Source organism: Chiloscyllium punctatum, chromosome 3 (genome assembly GCF_047496795.1).
Source record: "Chiloscyllium punctatum isolate Juve2018m chromosome 3, sChiPun1.3, whole genome shotgun sequence".
Taxonomy (NCBI): domain Eukaryota; kingdom Metazoa; phylum Chordata; class Chondrichthyes; order Orectolobiformes; family Hemiscylliidae; genus Chiloscyllium; species Chiloscyllium punctatum.
Genome location: NC_092741.1, coordinates 12000907 through 12023267, shown reverse-complemented (window position 1 = coordinate 12023267; position 22361 = coordinate 12000907). Strand labels below are relative to the sequence as shown.

Sequence of the window (22361 nt, the reverse complement as noted above, 5' to 3'; positions counted from 1 at the left end):
AAAATTCCATTAGAATTCTTTATTTCCTGCTGTACCAGCACACGAGCTTTCTGTGGTTCATGCATGAGGACTGTTTGACAGTTTTATCACAAGATGGTGGTGTTAATTGCCTTGAACCTTGTCTGACATTCAACTCATTACAACATGGGGAGGAATGATTGATTCACAACAAATATTTGTTTCTTTTTAGTCCACAACAATCACACCTTGGATAAAACATAATCAACTAGATTAAAATGAAAGAGCCAAACTACAGGGTCTTTTTGCATGCAACAGAAAATTATTACTTACTAACCCCAAGAAAAATAATCAAAAGACAATATCACATACAAGTGGAGTCATAGAGATGTACATTACAGAACCTTTGGTCTAACTCGTCCATGCCGACCAGATATCCCACCCCAATCTAGTCCCACTTCCAGCACCTGGCCCATATCCCTCCAAACCCCTTCTATTCATATACCCATCCAGATGACTTTTAAATGTTGCAATTGTTCTAGCCTCCACCACATCCTCTGGTAGCTCATTCCATACACGTACCACCCTCTGCGTGAAGAAGTTGCCCCTTAGGTCTCTTTTATATCTTTCCCCTCTCACCCTAATCCTATGCCCTCTAGTTCTGGACTCCCCCAACCCAGGGAAAAGACTTTGTCTACTTACCCTTTCAAGTTTCACAACATCCTTCCAATTAGGAAGGAGACCAGAACTGCACACAATATCCCAAAAGTGGCCTAACCAATGTCCTGTAGAGCCGCAACATGACCTTCCAATTCCTGTACTCAATTCTCTGACTAATAAAGGAAAGCATACCAAACGTCTTCTTCACTATCCTATCTACCTGCGACTCCACTTTCAGGGAGCGGTGAACCTGCACTCCCAGGTCTCTTCATTCAGCAACACTCCCTAGGACTTTATCATTAAGTGTTTAAATCCTGCTTAGGTTTGCTTTCCCAAAATGCAAAATATCTAAATTAAACCCCATCTGCCACTTCTCAGCCCATCTGGTCAAGATCCTGTTGTAATCAGAGGTAGCCTTCTTTGCTGTCCACTTCACCTCCAATTTTAGTGTCATCTGCAAACTAACTAAGTAACTAACTAAGTAATACATTTTTTAAAAAAGTGTCTGGTAAATATAGAAATAGACTAATTTTGTGACAAAGGTCATTCGAGTCTTCCACGTTTTTTGATATTAAACCTGGGGAAAACTCTTTAATTGTTGACACATACCTTGCAGCAATAACTAATTTTGTAGCTCTTGAGTTCTCAAACAAATGTTGCTTGTCCCAAGTTTTCACCAGACATTGACTTAAAGGTTGAGCGAAATAGTGAGGGGGTAATGTCGTTGCAAACATTAGTTTATGTGTCTTTCTCTCTTTGCTAATGAAAAGTTATCTGAAAAACAGTTCCTTTGTGGATTCTGGTGTGTGACACCATCAATTTTTTTCAGTGAGATGATCTGCAAGTAACTTTCACTCGAATGTGCACCTTCCAAATGGGAATCAGTCAGGAGTTACAAATCTGAGATTCAGTGCCTTTATAATGATGTTCATTTCAGTTCAGACTCATCTAGGTTTACTGATTATTTCACAATGGTTAGGTGGTCAAGCAAATAGCTGTTCCAGTACCATTACAATACTGGCATCTACCCAACAATGTGGAAAGTTGCCCAGATGTGTCCTGTGCACAAAAAGCAGGACAAATCCAAAAGTGACAATTACAGCCCCATCAATCTAATCTCAATCACCAGCAAAGGAACGGAAGAAAGCCCATATTACAAATGGCATTATTTCACTGTCACTGGATCAAAGGTCTTAACTTCCTCCCTAATAGTACCGACATTGAACCTGAATTATAAGGAATGCAGCAGTTCAATAAGACAGCTTACTATCACCTTTTATGGGCAATTAGGGGTGGGCAATAATAGCTAGCCTAATAGTGACACCCACATCCCATGAATGAATGTTTGAGAAATCCTATTTTAGGTCAATGTCTGTCCTCTTTTAAAATGTCACTTTTGGAAAGCTCTCAAGTATTAATATTAAACGATAGAAGTTAAATCTCAATCATCCCATGTTAACCATGATTGTAACACTTACCACCATGAAGAATGGATCCAAAACAGGGAAGAGAACAAGCTCCACAACAGACACTGATGGCGGTGGCCATTTGGGCATACCAGTGAGTTAAACACAGAATTATCCACTGGGAAAACCAAGAATTAGAACCAAGTCACACAACTAAATTGTAAAATCAGGTTTATGTAATTTTAAATAGGAGTAACATACAGTATAAAATAACTATACAAATATTGTACAAAAACACACATACATGCTGCATTCACTCTCAGTGTCTGAACTTGTGTTTGAAAACTGCCTTTGAACTACAAACTGGACTTGTTTCCAGGGCTGCAGCACATTCCAAGGTCTTAACTCTTTGCTACCCAATTTCAAAATCAATGTTCTGGATGCATACATTTTTCCAAATATAGTTTCAAAGAGAGCGGAGTGTGTGGTAATCCAAGGTTTGCTGCTTTGCGTCCCGTACGTCACTCCTATTTAAAACTACATCAACCTGATTTTACAGTTTAGATGTGTGACTTGGTTCTAATCCTTTGTTTTTCCAGTGAATAATTTTGTGTTTAACTCTTTGTGTGCCCCAAATGGCCACCACCATCGGTGTCTGCTGTGGAGTTTGTTCTCTTCCCTTTCTCCTTTGTCCTGGGATTGGGTTTTCCCAAAAACAGTTTCACTTCCATGGAACATTATTGCCATCGGGTAGTTGTTCAGCTTCTGCCATATTCATCTGTAGTGGAAGTAGCCCATTGAGTTTGATCATTCATTCACTTAAGTAATGCTGATCTGATAGGTCCTCAACTCCATTTTCCTGCCTTATCCCTGTAATGCTTAGTTCCCTAACTGATTGAAAATATTTCAACCTTAAATGTATTTAATGATCCAATCTTGGCAAGAATTTCACAAATTCACTACCCTCAGAGAACAAACTCCTCCTCATTACTGTCCTGGGTGACCCCTTACTCTGAGATTATATTCTCTAGTTGCAGAGGTCCACACAGATAGAAACAACCTTTCTGTATCTACCCTGTCAAATCCCCTTAGTTCTGAAGAAGAGTCATAGAGTCATAGGGATGTACAGCCGGAAACAGACTCTTCGGTCCAACTCATCCATGCTGACCAGATATCCTAACCTAATCTACTCCCATTTTCCAGCACTTGATGCATGTCCCTCTAAACCCTTCCAATTCATATTCCCATCCAGATGTCTTTTAAATGTTGTAATTGTACGAGCCTCCACTAATTCCTCTAGCAGCTCATTCCATACACCATCTTCTATGTGAAAACGTTGCCCCTTAGGTCCTTTAAATTTTTCCCCTCTCACCCTAAACTTATGCTGTCTAGTTATGGACTCCCCTGCCCCAGGGGATCTTATCTATTTACCCTATCCACGTCCTTTAAGATTTTATAAACCACTATAAGTCACCTCTCAGCCTCCGATGCTCCAGGGAAAACAGCCCAGCCTATTCAACCTCTCCCCATAGCTCAAATCGTCCAACCCTGACAACATCCTTGTAAATCTTTTCTGAACCCTTTCAAGTTTCACAACATTCTTCTGATAGGAGGGAGACCAGAATTGCACACAATATTCCAAAAGTGGCCTAACCAATATCCTGTACAGCCGCAACATGACCTCCCAACTTCTGTATTCAATGCTCTGTCCAATAAAGGAAAGCATACCAAACGCCTTCTTCACTATTCTATTTACCTGTGACTCTACTTTCAAGGAGCTATGAACCTGCACTCCAAGGTCTCTTTGTTCAGCAACACTTCCCAGGAACTTACCATTAAGTGTATAAGTCCTGCTCTTTTGCCTTTCCAAAATGCAGCACCTCACATTTATCTAAACCAAACTCCAACTGCTACTCTTCAGCCCACTGGCTCATCTCATAAGATCCCGCTGTAGTCTGAGGTAACATTCTTCACCATACCTCCAATTTTGGTGTCATCTGCAAACATACTAACTGCACCTCCTATGTTCATCAGACCAGACTCAAAATGTTAACTCTGTTTCATTCAATGCTGTTTCACTGATGCTGCCAGACCTGCCAGGTTTCTCCAGCATTCCGTGCTTGTTTCTGATTTCAGATATCCGCAATATTTTGCTTTAAGTACCCTAAGAATCTTATATTTAAACGAGATTGCCTCTCATTCTGCTAAACTCCAATGAGTACAAGTACAAACTATTCAAACTCCCATCATAAAACAACCCCTCCAAATCTGGAACTAACCAACTGAACCTTCTCTGAACTGCCTCCAGTGCCAATATCTGTCTGAGATAAGGGGATCAAAACTGCTCACAGTGTTCCAGCCACGGTCAGACTAGTGCCTTGTATACTTTAAGCAAGACCTGCCTACTTGTACATTCCAATGCCTTTGAAATAAAGGCCAATGGTCTATTTGCCTTCCCATTGCCTGCTGAACTTGCATGCCAGCTTTTATGATTCATGCACGAGGACCTCAATCTCACTGCATTGCAGTTTTCTGCAGTCTTTCCCCAACTAAATAACATTCAGCTCTTATATTCCCCCTGCTAAAGTGCATAATCTCACATTTCTCCACATTGTAATCCATCTGTCAGGTTTCTGCCTATTCACTTAACCTGTCTATATCCCCTTGTAGACATATGATCCACATTACTTGCCATCACATCTACTTTTGTGCAAAATTGACAATAGAACATTTATTTGCTTGCCTCATTAAAGTCATTAATATATATATATATACTATAAATAACCATGGCCCCATCATTAAACCCAATGGCAATCCACAAGTTACAGGTTACCATGCTGAAAATGTCCCCTTTATCCCAGCTCACTGTCTTCTGTTCGTTGGCTAATGCTTTATCCATGCCAATATTAATCCCAACATCACATGTGCTCTTATCTTATTAAGGTGCAGTTAATTATCAAATACCTTTGGAAATCCAAATACATTACATGTACTGGTTCTCCTATATCTATCTTGCTTGTTACCACATCAGAATTCTAATAAATTTGTCAGGCATGGTTTTGAATTTATGATTCCAGCTAACTCTGCTCATTTACATTAAGTTTTTCTAAATACTCTGTTATTACATTCTTTATAATATTCCAACAGTTTCCCTGTGACAGATGCTAGGCTAATTGGCCTTTAGTTACTTGTTTTTTCTCTCCCTCCTCCTGGGCAGTTTTTCAATCCTCTTGGGCATTCCCAGATGTTAATAATTCTTGGAAGATTACTATAGTACATTCAATATCTCTGTAGCTACTTCCTTTAATATACTAGAATACAACCCATCAGGCCAAGAGAAACTTTAGATTTGGTTCCCTTATATAAGGAAAAATAGCATTCGATCAGACACAGTTCAGAGAAGGTTCACAAGGATGATCCCTGTATGGAGGGATTGTCTTATGAGCAAAGGCTTACCAAGTTGGGACTCTACTCACAGATGTTTACAGGAATGGAACGTGATCTCACGAAACTTACTGGATTTTACAGGGTAAATGCTGAGACGATGTTTCCGTTCATGGGAGCGGCTAGGACTAGTCTCAGAATAAAATGGTGCCAATTTAAACTAAGGTGAGGAGAAACTTCTTCTCTTAGAGGATTGAGAGTCATAGAATCATAAAGATGTACAGCATGGAAACAGACCCTTCGGTCCAACCCGACCAGATATCCCAACCCAACCTGCCAGCACCCGGCCCATATCCCTCCAAACCCTTCCTATTCATATACCTATCCAAATGCCTCTTAAACGTTGCAATTGTACCAGCCTCCACCACTTCCTCTGGCAGCTCATTCAATACCCGTATCACCATCTGTGTGAAAAAGTTGCCCCTTAGGTCTCTTTTATATCTTCCCTTCTCATCCTAAATCTATGCCCTCTAGTTCTGGACTCCCCAACCCCAGGGAAAAGGCATTGCCTATTTACCCTATCCATGCCCCTGATAATTTTGTAAATCTCTATACAGTCACCCCTCAGCCTCCGATGATCCGAAGAGGGTTACCTCAGGGCTTATGCCCGAAACGTCAATTCTCCTGTTCCTTTGATGCTGCCTGACCTGCTGCGCTTTTCCAGCAACACATTTTTAAGCTACCTCAGATTAAAACAGGATCTTGACCAGCTAGGCCAATGGGCTGAGAAGTGGCAAATGGCAAGATTCTAGGGAGTGTTGCTGATGAAGAGACCTTGGAGTGCAGGTTCATAACTCTTTGAAAGTGGAGTCACAGGTAGATAGGATAGTGAAGAAGGCATTTGGTATGCTTTCCTTTATTGGTCAGAGTATTGAGTACCGGAGTTGGGAGGTCATGTTGCATCCGTACAGGACATTGGTTAGGCCACTGTTGGAATATTGTGTGCAATTCTGGTCTCTGTCCTATTGGAAAGATGTTGTTAACTTGAAAGGGTTCAGAAAAGATTTGAGTTATAGGGAGAGGCTGAACAAAAAGTCGCAGCACAGTTAAGGCCTTTAGTCCATTGTGTTTTGTTATGACATAGGGTAAACCCTCCTGCTTAATTTAACACCAGCAACACAGCAAAGATTTATCCCATGCAGTAATCTGTAAAAATTCAAATGGTCAAGAACTATTTAAAATAAAAATTAAAACTTTATTTCTTTAAGTAAAATAGAGAATAATTAACTAACAACTACTCAGAAGTCCTCTAACCTATCTTTTACATTCCCTTCTATAATACTAGGCCGATAAAACTCCCAATTAAGATTTACAAAACAAAACTTCTTATCTCGAAGTTTGGTTTTTGGTTTTGGTTTTTGGTTCTTCTATTTGGATCTTACTGTATCTTCTTCTCCTCTTCTCAAGAATCTCTGCCTCATGGGTTACTAATCAAAAAAAGGTTCTTTTAAGAGAGCTATTTTTCAAGCAGTCTGTTACACACTGGGGCTTGGCAGTTCTCCTCTCAACTGTTCAATTTTCCCTGGTCTTATACCCCCCCAAAGCATCCAATTGTGTAATTTTAAGATAGTAAATATACTAAATTCAAACTGGATTGGAGTTTAGTATTTTTAGGAGTATAATTTAAACTGATTGGCCGGATTCAAATTTGTTTTTGTCTTCAGGCAATGAGCTAATCAAATTGTTTGACCAAGTGTTACATTGTTACCTTATTGAGAACACTTGGCGCTGTGTCCAGTAGTTCTGCTGCTTTTAACTCTCTTAAAGTACACCCACATCTTCATTACAATTTGCAGGGCTGATTAAATTGATCCACTCCAATCCCTTATCCAGCACCTGCTTCACAGGTTACATTGCTTCAGGTGCAGATGCAGGTTCCTTTTCACTAAACAGGGCAACAACTTGTAGACACAGTGGGAGTGAGAGGCTGCCAAGAGGATCACGTGATCTATCTTTCTTGGCCAAAAATGCACCCAAAACGTAGAACAGCCTCAGGTCATAGACCAACCTCGGAATTACCTCTTATCCATTCCCGAACAGACTCCAAGCGGCGATCGCAGTTGTATACAGTGAAAGCTGCTTATACAGAGAGAGGTTAACTCCTGGCGAGGATCAATTCTGCCATTGCCCAGTGTCCAGGCATGGTGACATCATCAGGCCCACTGAAAAATCGCCAAAAGGCCATGGTGCTTGCGCGTGGTTGACCTTCTCTTTTATTATAAAAAAAACTTAGAAGTGCGGAATGAGCACGGGAAACTATTTCCAAGCGAAAATCTTGGATCGGTTAATTAACAATTTGACGACAGCGATGGGCGGTGCCAATTGCCGGTTTTAAAACGGCGGCTGGGGGGTGGGTAAGGAGAGTGGCGTTGATCTGCGGCTGCGTGTTGGCTAAAGCGGACGTGCTAGGGAGGAGGCTAACGGTCGCTGCTCGAACCGGTCCGGCACGTTCCACTGGTAACCATGGGCAACCGGGTGGCCCGCGAGGACTTCGAGTGGGTTTATACCGACCAACCCCACACCGACCGCAGGAAGGCCATCCTCGGTAAGGGGAGGGGGGGGGAATTGTGAGGGCGGCGGAAAGAACGGACGGTAATCCACTACTGCCTTCTGGTGGTAGTGGCTGGGCCCTGACTTCTACCGGATCATTGCGCCGTGACTCACCGTCGAGCTTTTCATCTAACGGTGTCCGGCCGCCTGACGTTGACGGCCAGATTGAAGAAAGGGTTTTTTTTCCCCCCCCATTTTCCTCCCGCCCTCCAATATCACCCAACAGGATTTAATAACTAGCCCCACACACTCTTTTCTCTTCACCCCCCACCACCACCAATCCTGTCCAACACGTCTAATAATTAACGTCCCGAACTACAATCAGTTCAGGAGGCGTTTTCTCTGACCTGTTTCTAACAACTAATTAGGACCGAATTTAATCCGAATTAACCCCTGGCATTTCCCAGCCCACAGCCGGAGTGGGTATTGACCGATTCACGGAAGTGAGGACTGGGTTATCCAGCCTGGGACTTCACGCTCCTAGCGGTTGAGAACTACTGTATTTCCATCAGCCCAGTCTCACTGTCCCGGGGCGGCCGTCTGGAGTTGGCCTCTGACTGAAAACAGGAAAATATTTTCTCAACAGGACTGTGGTGAATATCCCACTGAGCCGGCACGCTGGCTGACTAGTGCTACTGATTATCAGCTCCGGCGACCCGGGTTTGATTCCAGCCTCGGGCGACTCCGTGTGGAATTTGCACATTCTCCGAGTTTGCCTGGGTCTCTTCCCGTTTCCGCTCATGTGCTGGTTAGGTGGGCCTGGCAATCCTAAATTTCCTGTACTATGCAGGAATGTATCGGCTAGATGAATTAATCATAGGATTTGCGGGGGCCTACAGGGGTCGGGTGGGGGGTAAATCTGGGCGCGATGCCGTTCGAAGGGCCGAATGGTCCTTTTCCACACTCTAGAGAGATTCAGTGATTCTGTGGCCTCTGCAAGGGGTACGCGTTTTCCCCCTGAATTTCCTTTATATCGCGTCTTTAGTGCAGCTGTGGTCACCAGTAGGATCGGGGCTTCGCGCTCAGACTTGTGCCTACCCTGATCCTGATCCCAATGTCTTCAACTACTGGTAACTGATGTGGATCATGTTGGAGAGGGGAGGTCTTGACGCAGAATAAAAGCCCCTCGAGATCGCTTTTGCCCTGTCGAAGACATTTTGTCCAAGGTATGCTGCTGATCGCTGCAATAACTTAGTTTTCCGCCTTGCCGAACCTCAGGACCGTTATCTTGGCTTGAAGGCGGCCGGACCACCGCCCAGTTAATTGGAGAAAAACACTTCGCTTCCGCTCCAGTTTTTTTGCCAGCGGTTCGCCCAAGTCATATTTCCCGTAGAATTAATGCGCAGCTTCTGTAAAAGCCTTAATTGTAGGGGGTTAATATTTCCCATGTAAAATACTTTAATTGTGCGTCAAGAACCCTCTATCATTGGGCTTTGATACTATTACAAACAAGCGTAGGCAGCCCGGCCCTTCGAATCTGCTCTCATAATCCGCAAGATTATGACTGACTTTATTTTAGTCTAAACTCTCGTTCTTTCGTACTTTACTAATCTCCTTCCTTCAAACTGATTAAGATTCCTTCAAAGGATTAAGGAAATGTTTAACCATTCAGGCTGCTAGTTTTGAGGGAGACTTCAATTGAGTTCTAATAGATAATAAAACTGCTGATGCTGGAAGTCTAAAACAGACTGGAAAAACCCAGCAGGTATTGCAGCATCTGAAGGAGAAAAAAACATTAGCACTTTGGGCCCTCCTCTCCTTCAGAACCTTGTTCTATAGCTAGTGTCTTATGATGCATAATTAAGTACAGAAACTTGGTCATGCTTTCATAATCTAGATATGAAAGTCAGAAATTATCTAATAGTCATAGATGTACAGCATGGAAACAGACCCTTTGGTCCAAACCATCCATGCTGACCAGACATCCCAACCCAATCTAGTCCCACCTGCCAGCACCTGACCCATATCCCTCCAAACCCTTCCTATTCATACACCCATCCAAATGCCTTTTCAATGTTGCAATTGTACCAGCCTCCACCACTTCCTCTGGCAGCTCATTCCATACCCATACCACCCTGTGTGAAAATGTTGCCCCATAGATCTCTTATCTTCCCCTCACCCTAAACCTATGTCCTCTAGTTCTGGACTCCCTGATCCCAGGGAAAAGACTTTGCCTATTTACCCTAGCCATGCCCCTCATAATTTTGTAAATCTTTAAGGTCACCCCTCAGCCTTTGACGTTCCAGGGAAAATAGCCTCTCCCTATAGCTCAAATCCTCCAACCCTGGCAACATCCTTGTAAATCTTTTCTGAACTCTTTAACTTGGCACTCAAGCCCCTGATTTCTAGTGCTGTCACCCATGTGGTATGCCAGTGAAATGCTATGAAGTGGTCACTTGGCCAACCTAAATGGCTAGCTGAATCCTCAGCTGCATTTTCCAGTTTATCTCAAGACCTTGCCTTGCCAATTAATCTGATATTGTTAATATACTTAACAGGCCACCCTTCTGATGGGGAATTTCTCCATCGATCTCTTAAATATGATTTTCCTCAGATGCTCTCCAGCTGCCCTACAAGATGTAACTACCTCAATCTGCACTGGCAAGCTCCCTTAAAAAGATGGCATGCAAGGCTGCTCTTATCACTGCCCCCAACCTAGTGAATTAGGGCAGCATGGTGGTTCAGTGGTTAGTAGGGTTTCCCCTCAATGCCAGGATCCAGGCTTATTCCAGCCTTTTGACTGGAGTTTGCACATTCTCTCAATGTCTGTAGGTTTCCTCCACAGGTTAGGTGGAATGGCTGTGGTGAATGCAGTGTTATGGGGATAAGGTGTTGGGAGGGAATGGGATGCTCTTGAGGGTTGGTGCAAACTCAGTGGGCTGAGTGGCTGTCTTTACAGGATTCTGTCACACTCAGTCTGTCCATGTTAACCCAGTTATTCTTTCAACTACTTCCAATGCCTGTATGCTGCTCTTTGGATAAGGGTGCCAAAACTTGTTATAGCATTCTAGTTGTGGTCTGACTATTGCCTTCTATCTTTTCTTTTTAGGAAGACTTTTACTTGAAATAAAGGCTATCATTTCATTTGCCTTCCCTATTGCCCACTGAACTTTTTTAGCTGTGATTCATAGATGAGGATTCTTATTCCCCTGGCACAGTCTTCTACTTCTACATATATTCAACTATTGTTTCTGCTGCACAATCTTACAATTTATCCATGTTATATTCCACTCAATTGGTCATGTTGTTTATCCTGTAATTCCTGTTCAGGCTGTTTTGTGGGAGTGCAAGTTTAAAGCTATCTGCCTTCGAGAAGTGAGCATAGTTGCCTGTGACCAACTGAACTAAAGGCAGTATTGGTGATGAATTTATAATTCATGTGCCATGCAAGGGTTAAGGTAGAAATGAAGTCTGGCCAGGAATCTTGAGTTAGTCATTTGACTTCATTCTGTACTTTAACCTTGCTAACATTGTGCTGCATTCATCTGTGTGCACTTCAGATTGTGTAATGCTGTGGTCTGTGAACACGTATATTGGCAGTCCTCCATTCATTATATGTACATCTAATTTATGGTTTATTTTAACTTGTTACTCCTTTGGAGTAAGGAACTAGTTGAATACAAAATCCAATTGCCATTAGTGAAATGGAAACCTGACTGCAGGGTCCTTCAGCCATAGTCGTAACCCATTTTAATAAGTTGATAGTGTAATGTTTTAATATTGCAGAATGTCTTCTGTGGAGAAATAGAATGACAAGCCTTTCCATAAGTATAGCTGTTGTGGTCAGATTGTTAATACCATTCAAACTTTGTCTAATAACCTACAAATTGCTTGTATTGTAATCTGAAGTGTAGCTGTGATTTTTGCAGGGAGCAAGTCAAAGGTTAGTGACTTTTTAAGGCATTTTGTTTCTGCTGAAAGTTGTTATATAAATAATTCTCATGCCACCTGAGTTAGTGAGGGGAAGAGTTGAGAAGCTCGTATGACTTGTCACTTCCACTGGAATCAGTGATTGCAGTCCTGTCTATATTAGTGTATGTGCAAGCTAACAGCTGCTAAAATGACGACTTCTGTCCCTCTTGCATAACTCCAAGCTCTGTTGGATTGTCTTCACTGCTGAATTGTACCCCCACCCCATCAGCAAACTTTTTTTAATCTAACCACCTCCATAACCAGTGCTCTTCACATTCCAGAAGATTTCCCCTGGCCTCACAATCTACTCAGATGCCATTAGCCATGCAGCTGCCACCCCCACACTGATTGTCACTTCTGCCCCCATCGTGGCCACTCCCACAACCACTTTCACCCCTCACAATTCCTCCTGCATCACACATGACATCAATTTTGGCCTTCACATCATTGCTGATGCTCAGTGACTTCCGTCACCCCTACTGCCATGGTCACCACCACTTCCAGTGCCACTCACCGCCCCCCCCCCCCCCCCCCCTCACTGTCACTATCCCCACTCCCCAAACCCTGAGGGGAACACTACCCCTGCTCATGACTCCACCCCCATTGCATCCACCATCACACCCACTCCAGTTACAGGTTCCACCCCAACTCCCAGCTCTACACCCACACCAGATCCCAGCTCCCAGCCCTGCCAAGTTTTTACCAGACCTCCCCCTCAGGACAAACTCAGTCCTCAGCAAAGGACTAGACTTCATCCCCCTCTGTCCACGCATCAATGAATTTAATACACACCATGACGTCGAACAATTCTTCCGTCGCCTCCGCCTCCGAGCTTGCTTTCATAATCGGGATTCCCACCCACCTTCCAAGGACCCCTTTGCCCACCTCCAACACACTGCATCCACCTGGACACCCCACGCTGGCCTATTACCTGCCCTTGACCTCTTCATTTCCAACTGCTGCTGGGACATTAACCACCTCAACCTGTCTACCCCCACTCTAACCCCTCCCTCACAACGCACAGCCCTCCAATCCCAACCTCACCATCAAGCCAATGGATCAAGAGGACAGTGGTAGTCTGGCATACTGCCCTCTACACCACTGAAGCCAAATGCCAACTCGAGGACACTTCTTCCTACTGCCCCCTTGACCATGACCCCACCTTCTCGCCCTCCCCTCCCCCAAAATCACCAAACCATCTCCCAGACCATACAGAACCTCAGGAGATCTCCCACCCACAGCTTCCAACCTCATAGTCTGGGAACCCTGCACTGCCCAGTCCTACCTCCTTCCCAACATCCACAAGCCTGGCCAACCCATTGTCTCAGCATGCTCCTTCCCCACTGAACTCATCTCTACCTACCTCGACACTGTCCTATCCCCCTAGTCCAGGAACTCCCTACATTCGTTTGAGACACCACCGACACCCTCCACCAAGACTTCCATTTCCCCAGCCCCCAACGTCTCATCTTCACCATGGATATCCAATCCTTCTACACCTCCATCTGCCATGACCAGGGCCTCCAAGCCCTTTTTTTTTCCCCTCTCCAGACATCCCCCCCCCCACCCCCCCCAACAGTACCCTTCCACTGACACACATTCGTTTGGCCGAACTGGTCCTCACCCTTAACAATTTCACCTTCGAATCCTCCCGACCAAAGGGGTAGCCTTGGGCACATGTATGGGCCCCAGCTATGCCTGTCTCTTTGTTGGCTATGTAGAGCAGTTGATCTTCTGTAATTACACTGGCACCACTCCATACCTCTTCCTTCGCTACATTGATGACACCTCATGCTCCTGCAAGAAGTTTTAGCAATTCATCAACTTCACCAACACATTCCACCCTGACCTTAAATTTACCTGGACCATCTCTAACACCTCCCTCCCCTTCCTGGACCTCTCCATCTCCATTAATGACGACTGACTTGACAGACTTTTTACAAACCCACTGACTCACAGCTACCTGGATTACACTTCTTCCCACCTTACCTCTTCCAAAAATGGAGGACCAGTTCTACCACAGAACACACCAGGTGGCCTCCTTTTAGAGACCGCAATTTCTCTTCCTACATGGTTAAAGATGCCCTCCAACGCATCTCGTCCACATCCCGCACCTCAGCCCTCAGACCCCACCCCTCCAACCGTAACAAGGACAGAATGCCCCTGGTGCTCACCTTCCACCCTACCAACCTTCACATAAACCAAATCATCTACTGACATTTCTGTCACCTTCAAAAAGACCCCACCACCAGGGATATATTTTCCTCCCCACCCCTTTCCGTCTTCAACAAAGAATGTTTCCTCCATGACTCCCTGGTCAGGTCCATGCCCCCCTACAACCCACCCTTATCCTGGCACTTTCCCCTGCCACCACAGGAACTGTTAAAAACCTGCACCCACACTCCTCCCTCACCTCTATCCAAGGCCCTAAAGGAGCCTTCCACATCCATCAAAGTTTTACCTGCACATCCACTATCATTTAGTGTATCCGTTGCTCCCAATGCAGTCCCCTCTACACTGGGGAGACTGGCTGACTCCTAGCAGAGCGCTTCAGGGAACATCTCCGGTACACCCGCACCAATCAACCACACCACCTCGTGGCCCAACATTTCAAATCTCCCCTCCCACTCTGCCGAGGACATGGAGGTCCTGGGCCTCCTTCACCACCGCTCCCTCACCACCAGACACCTGTCGGAAGAACGCCTCATCTTCTGCCTCAGAACACTTCAACCCCAGGGCATCAATGTGGACTTCAACAGTTTCCTCACTTCCCCTTCCCCCACCTCACCCTAGTTCCAAACTTGCAGTTCAGCATTGTCCCCATGACTTGTCTGGACTTGTCCTACCCACTTATCTCCTTTTCCACCTATCCACTCCACCCTCTCCTCCCTGACCTATCACCTTCATCCCCTCCCCCACTCACCCATTGTACTCTGCTACTTTCTCCCCACCCCCACCCTCCTCTAGCTTATCTCTCCATGCTTCAGGCTCAGTGCCTCTATTCCTGATGAAGGGCTTATGCCCGAGATATCAATTTCAAAGCTCCTTGGATGCTGCCTGAACAGCTGTGCTCTTCCAGCACCACTAATCCAGAATCTGGTTTTCAGCATCTGCAGTCATTGTTTTTACCATCTAATCTTGCCATTTAGGTTTCCTTAAGAGCGATTACCCCAGCTCTACACTTTGGAAGCCTTAGCTGCTGATAGCCTAAGCATAATGGGTTTTCTCAAATTGAAGTATTAGTCTTCTGTCCAGCTCCTATCTTGAAACAATTTGGTATTGTAGCAATTTTGTAAACTAATCCCCCAATCTCAACCTTATCCCCAACCCACCAATACTGTTTCCATCTACCACCATACTTATTTCAGTACATTAATACTAAATCATGGTAGGTAACTTTTTTCTAACTTGCCCTAGCAAACTGTACTTGGAAATCAACTTTGGTCTCTTGCACCAGTGTCAAGAGTTTGCTCCTTCCCTGCCTCCCTGATATTCCAGGCTTGAGCCACATTCTTCAGCTTGTCATCTAAGTCTCCAATCATGTTAATTTTACTTAATCTTTTTTAGATTAGATTGGTTAGTATGGAAACAGTCCCTTCAGCCCAACAAGTCTACACCAAAGTGCAACCCACCCAGACCCATTCCCCTACACTTACTCCTGCCCCTAACACTATGGGCAATTTAGCATAGCCAATTCACCTAACCTGCACTCTTTTGGACTCTGGGAGGAAACCATAGCACCTGGAGGAAACTCACCCAGACATTGGGAGAATGTGGGCAACTCAAGTTAGTTGCTGGAGGTGGGAATTAAACCTGGGTCTCTGGCACTGAGGCAGCAGTGCTTGCCACCATGCTGCCCATAAAGTTCCTTTGAATGCTGCTACATTCTAACAAATGGTGACTGAGTCAGCAGAATCACAAGTTTTGCTGTGACTTGAATGGATAAAAACACCACTATTCCCAATACTATGGACTTGTAAAAAACAAGCACTTGTCCAGACTTGTTGAATTTTTCCATTCTGTAAATATTTGTATATTAGCAGTTACCACAATGTTAACTTTTTGTTCTAAAGTTAAAATTCAGGCCTCTAAGCATTGTTGTAAGACTTGCAGAATTGAGGCTTACAATAATATCTTGGTTAACTGACTGATCTACTGCTTTCATTGTCGACCAATAAGTTGGCAACACTGGATAAATTGGCTTTAACACAATTGAAGAATTCAGGCCATTTATAAAATGTAAGGAAGTTCACAGTATTGGCTGTGATTCTGGCCCCATTAGTTTAAATTTGTACAGCTATTGCATGATTTATCTTAAAGCAGGATTTAGAAGACATGTTATCGGATACCTCCATATTAAATGCTGCTTTGTGGTCAAAGGGGAAGATGGACCATTTGGCTCCTGTTTGTTTATACTGACTGAACTCTGGTAGTCCTCTAGTGTTTGATCTATTGCCATTGTGGGTGTTGGGCCAAGTTGCCTTTTAAAGATGGAATGTTTATACCACCCCACTTTCCCAGATGGAAAATTACTCCCATTCACCTCATCCTCTGACAATTACTTCTATGCCCTCAGCTATAGCTTCAAATTTATTTTCTTTCATGAACAATCAATTATCTGTTTTGTAAGCCACTTAGCCTTGAAAGACTGGTGACTAATTCTCCTTTCCTAACATTTGTTCCTTCAGTGTAAATGTCATGCCTTAGATGAGCAGTGGTGTCTGATTTTATAGCTAACCAGTTCTCAAACAGCTGTTCTAGTGGTATTAACTTAAAAGCATTGGGTAGTTTAGTAATGGCTGTGTAACAACTGATTTGTTGAATGCTGCACTAAGTGGCTAGAAAATCATCTGGAGTTCACTTTCCTATGGAGGACCATCTCCAGACTGTAGTTACGTGTAAACCAACTACTATAGCAGTAAATATTCCCATGTGAAGTGGAGATCACAGCAGATCAGACAGCATCAGTGGAGAGAAAGAAAGTTAATGTTTCAAGTATAGAGGACTCTTCATTCAGAGCTGAAGTGTGGAGGGGGTCAGCACTTAACCGAGAATTTAAGGGGTAGTCAGTTTAGGGTGCTTGAGCAGAAAAATGTTCCTTCAGATTAAGTATGGGAATGGCAGGAGATACCACTCCTTTGCCAGACTTGAGAGGGCAGGGGGAGAGAATGTCTGTGTCCTCAGCATGCTGCAGTAGTCCACTGAATGATGACAAAAACTGGAGGAATGACCTCACCTGTTAAGACTAGACACTTTAAAGCATTCTGGACTAATACTGAGTTCAACACCTTAAATTTGTGAACTATTTCTTGGCTCTGTGCTTTCCCCCTCCCTACCCCCCACTTCCCCCATACCCAGTGTCCATGCTTTTGAAGTACATAAAAGCACTGTACAGGCTCTCCAGCCCTGGTTCCAAAAGTTAGCACAACAATCTGAAGCCTACCTATCCTAACTATTTATTTTCATCATACATTTATGCAATGACTATTTAAAATACCCTTCAAATTGGTGAGTCTATTATTGTTGCAGGCAGTGTTCCATGCCCCTACTGAGTAAAGAAACTGCCTCTGACATCTGTCCTACACACCCCTCCCACTTGTAGTTGTGTCCCCCTCATGCTAGTCATCCCCATCTGAGGAAAACTGTTTTCTTTCCACCCTATCTAACCCTCTTAATTGGGACATACAAGTCACCTCTACTTTCTCTCTAACAAAAACAGCTTCAAGTCCCTTGGCCTTTCCTCCATAAGACCTTCCCTTCCATACTGGGCAACATTCCAGCAAATCTCCTGAACCCTTTCCAAAGCTTCCAAACACTATAATGTAGTGACCAAAACAGTACACAATACTCCAAATGTGGCCACGTCAGCTTTGTACAGCTGCAGCATTACCTCACTTCCAAAACTTGATCCCTATATCAATAGAAGCTAACACTGTGCTTTAACAATCCTATCAACCTGGGTGGCAACTTTCAGGATCTATATACATGGGCAAAGATCTCTGCTCACAATACTACCAAGAATCTTATCATTAGCCCAGTACTCTGCATTTCTGTTGCTCCTTCCAAAGTGAATCACCTCACTTTTCTGCATTAAACTCCACTTGCCACCCTCTGCAGCTTATCTATGTCCTCTGTAACCTATAACATCCATCAGCACTATCCACAACACTACCGATCTTGGTGTCATCCGCAAACTTACTCACCCATGTCACTTATAAAAATGACAGTAGTAGACCCAAAACAGATTTTTGTGGTGCACCACTCATAACTGAACTCCAGAATGAACACCTTTTCCATCAGCCACTACCCTCCATCTTTCAGCTAGCTAATTTCTGATCCAAACCACTATTACCCTTAATCCCATGCAAAACCCTACTGTGGGGAACCTTATCAAATGACTTAATGAAATCCATGTACACATCAACTGCTTTATCCTAATTCACCATCTCAGACCTTGGAGTTTTGAGGGGCATGACCTACCCTTAACAAAACAATGTTGACTATCCCTAATCAACTTATTACAGAGAATTTCTCAATCTCAACCCTTTCCCAACATTTTATCCACATCCAAAGTAAGGCTCACTGGTCTATAATAGGATTGCCTATTCCCTTTCTTGGAAACATTTGCTATTCTCCCAGTCTTCTGGCACTCATCCCGTAGTTGAAGACAAAGATCAAAGCCAAAGGCTCTGCAATCTCCTTGGCTTCCAGAGAATCCTATGATAAATCCCATCAGGCCTAGTGGACTTGTCCATTTTCACACTTTCCAGAATTGCTAACACCACCTCCACATGAGCTTCAATCCCATGTAATCTGGTAGCCTTTATCTCATTTTCTCCTTGACAACATTGTCTTTTTCCAGTATGAATAGAGGGAAAAGTATGCATTTAGCACTTCCCCCTATCTCCTCTAATTCCATGCACAGCTTCCCACTACTATCTTTGGCCCTAATCTGACGCATCACTTTTCCTGATTTATACTTGTGGAAAACTTTAGGGTTTTCTTGATCCAACTGCCAATGACTTAAGTCTTCTCCTTTAGCTGTCTTTAGGTCTTTCCTGGCTAACTTATAATTCAAGCATTAAGTCTTCATGTCTCATCCTAACATAAGCCATCTTCTTTCTCTTGACAAGAGATTCAATTTCTTTAGTAAAACACAGCTCCCTCACACTCAACTACTTCCTTCCTACCTGACAGGTACATGCTTATCAAGGGCATGCAGTAGCTGTTCTGAGAATAAGCTCCACATTCAATTGTGCCTTGTTGCCTTTCCCACCCTAGGCATCCTAAACCTTGCCTAATCTATCATAATTGCCTTTCCTCCAGGAATAACTCTTGTCCTCCATGTTATACCTATCCCTTTCCAAAATAAAACTGCATTGTGTACTTATCACCAAAGTGCTCATGATCTCCCAATCTAACACTTAGCCTGGTTCACTACCCAGTACTGGTGCCTCCCCTTGTTGGCCTGTCTTCATACAGTCCAGAAACAATCCTGCACATGGGACAGAAACTGACCCATCAAAAGTACTAACTTTCCAAATATTGACTTGAAATACTATAGTTCAAGGCCTGCATAACTACCCTGTTACTTTCACTCCTATCCAGAATCCTCTTTGCTATCCTTTCCTCTATACATCTCAAACTAGAAGTCTAGAGAAAAATCTCATCAGGATCTTTCTAACTCCTGCCTATACTACTTCAGCAGATGAGTCTTCAAACATCCTTTTTGCCACAGTAATACTGTCATTGACTAACAATGCCACACCTCCCTTTTTAAACTGTATTCTCTGCTCTGACTGAAGCAGCTAAATCATGGAACCTGCAACAACCATTCCTGTCCCTGCTCTAGCCATGTCTGAAATGGCCACAAAATTGCAATCCCGGGTACTAACCCATGCTGCAAGTCCACCCACCTTATTCCAGATGCTCCTGGTGTTAAAGTAGACACTTTAAACCACCTTCCTGCTTGCTGGTAAACTCCTGTGACCTTAACCTCACTTCTGACCTTGCTACTCTCAACCTCCTGGACACAAACTACAGTCTGTTCCAGTTGGAGACCATCCTGTTTGTAGAGGTCCCACCTATATCCAGAACGAGCCCCAATTACCCAGATATCTAAAACCCTCCCTCCTGCACTATCCCTGTACCACTTCTCCCTCTCCCCATATTCTCTCCTGACTATCACCTGGCACAGACAGCAAACCAGAGATGACAACTCAGTTTGTTCTAGCACTAAACTTTCACTGTAGCTTCCTGAATTTCTACCTTGAATCCCCATCTCTCAACCCCAACACTTGGGGTTGCTTCTTCACCCTCTTCCTCTTCTTTTCTTTTTCTCTTTTTTTTTCCCCCCCCCCATCCCCATCCCCATCCCCAAAACACTATCGGAGACATCACAAACCTTTGCACCTAGGAGGCAACACAGAGTCTCTCTCATTCCCACAGCCTCTTATGTCCCCCTAACTGGAGTCCCCAATGACGAATGCTCTGCTCATCTTCCCCTTTCCTTAGCAACAGGGACAGACTCTAGATTAGAGACCTGTAACCCAAGTCTGGCAAGAGACACCATTGTTCTGCCATTCTCATTCTGATCACTTCATCTAAAGTATCAGCATCTTTTCTGCAGCCCATTACACTCCCAAACCCCAAGCATTAGCAAAAATGTCCCCACCACACCACCTTCAGTTCTGCAGAGCCATTTAGACTAATATTAGCTTGCTGTCTCTCAGTGCATGCTGCCTGACCCACTGTGATCTCCAGCACTTGTTGCTTTCATTGCACATTCCACTATTTGCAGTAACTTGTTCACACAATTACTGTTTCTGCTCCTTAACTAACTATTTAAGGCTAGTGCATGATCTTTTTTGCCACAAGGACTCTTAAGAGGTTTGGAAAAATCTTGATAAAGAATTCTCTTCTTGTGTCCCATGGATTACTGTGTGCTTTGGTGTTCCTGTGGGTGCAAAGACCAAGCTTCTACCTTGGCATGGCTTGATTCCGATGTAATTCAGCAGTAATCAGCATACAATTAGCTACTTGGTTAAGTGCTTAAATAACATTTTGTCTAGTACAGATCATCAGTGTAACACTTTTTCTTGGAAAAAGATTTGGGACTGGTTTTTAACTAGATCTAATTGGCACTTGACTGTTGTCCTCTAAGTACATAGCAACTTGAATTGCTCAGTACTAAGATTTTAGTTTAATGCAAAGTATTTTTTAAACTGGGAGACAGGCAAGAAGCCACTACCTGCTTAGACTTGCTCATCCCTAAATTGTTACTATTAAATACACTGTTTACCAGTTTAAGGAAAAGTACAAAATGTCTATTCTTGAGCTTTATTACATTCTGCCATAGCTTCATTTTGAAGCTTTGATTAACTCTTTTTTTTTGTGGTTAACAGCTCTTGCCTAACTGAATTCTGAGCACTTTCAAAATGCCACCTCCATAACAACAGGTTTTTTAATCTTGCATTTCAGGACTAGAAATCTTTTGCTTTCTGGAGTTTGATATTTAATGTAGAAACTTTCATGTTAAACCTATACCTGAAGTGTTATAACCAGGGTCTGATATAATTAAGCTAGTAACTTGAGGCCCAGGTTACTGCTGTAGGGACTTTGCATATACCCTACTATGGTAGAATGTAAACTAAAACCTGGACTGCAAAGAGTCTCATTTAATGGAGCTGTAAAACCACTTGAGGAGAAAGTCAGCCTGGTTTGCATAGACCTTGGGACATGTGGTTAAGTCTGCTGAAATGTTAAGATTAGATTGTCTAGTGTGAAAACAGGCCCTTCAGCCCAACCAGTCCACACTGACCCTCTGAAGAGTAACCCACCCAGACCCTGATTTAATGCACCTAACTATGGGTAATTTAGCACAGCCAATTCACCAACCTCCATCTTTGGACTGTGTGGCAGGAAACCAGTGCAGACACTAGGGAAAATGTGCAAACTCCACACAATCAAACCTGCAGTGCTAACAACTTGGGGTAGCACAGTGGCTCAGTGAATTCCTCTGTTCAAGGGTGTTTGCAAGATGGGCAACCTTACCTAAGACTAACATCAAGGATTTAAAGTAATCCTTTTTAATGGCCACTTCCTGTCACTTCTATGGATCACCCACAGTATATAACACTGTCCCTGTGCCAGGAATGTTTGATTAGGCTGTCAAGGTAGCTTTCCATTTACTTCTAGTTTAAAAGAATAGATGAAGTTTTAATCTGTTTCTAACTGTTACCCCTGTCATGGAAGTTTTTTGGTGGGGACAACAAGGGAAGCTTGCTTTCAGTTTGAGTGGAGGCAGAGTTACTGTGTAATCCTGTGCTGTTCCTGTCCTAGGGAGTTAAGAGATTTGGGGACACTAGCAAGGAATTTTTACTTTCACTTTTTTAAACTGTGGAGAGAGCAATAAACAGATTGAGTAGCAAC

General features: G+C 43.6%; 1 protein-coding gene and 1 long non-coding RNA gene across 3 annotated transcripts in view; one reads left to right on the top strand and one right to left on the bottom strand.

Annotated features, from left to right (window-relative positions):
* LOC140455681 (uncharacterized) overlaps positions 1-7754 on the bottom strand; it is a 72543-nt gene extending 64789 nt beyond the window's left edge. The window contains exons 1-2 of the long non-coding RNA XR_011952951.1: positions 7488-7754; positions 2097-2202 (exon numbers count right to left, since the gene is read on the bottom strand). This is a non-coding gene — a long non-coding RNA (uncharacterized lncRNA). The remainder of the gene's footprint in view (positions 1-2096; positions 2203-7487) is intronic.
* A 65-nt stretch (positions 7755-7819) lies between these two features.
* Positions 7820-22361, top strand: part of degs1 (delta(4)-desaturase, sphingolipid 1) — a 38363-nt gene continuing 23821 nt past the window's right edge. The window contains exon 1 of one of the 2 annotated variants that reach the window (XM_072550670.1): positions 7820-8013. In XM_072550670.1, the coding sequence (XP_072406771.1) occupies positions 7932-8013 (82 nt within the window). In that variant the 5' untranslated portion in view covers positions 7820-7931. Of the gene's footprint in view, positions 8014-8965; positions 9185-22361 lie in introns of those variants that run through there. The other variant, XM_072550675.1, reaches the window with a different exon arrangement.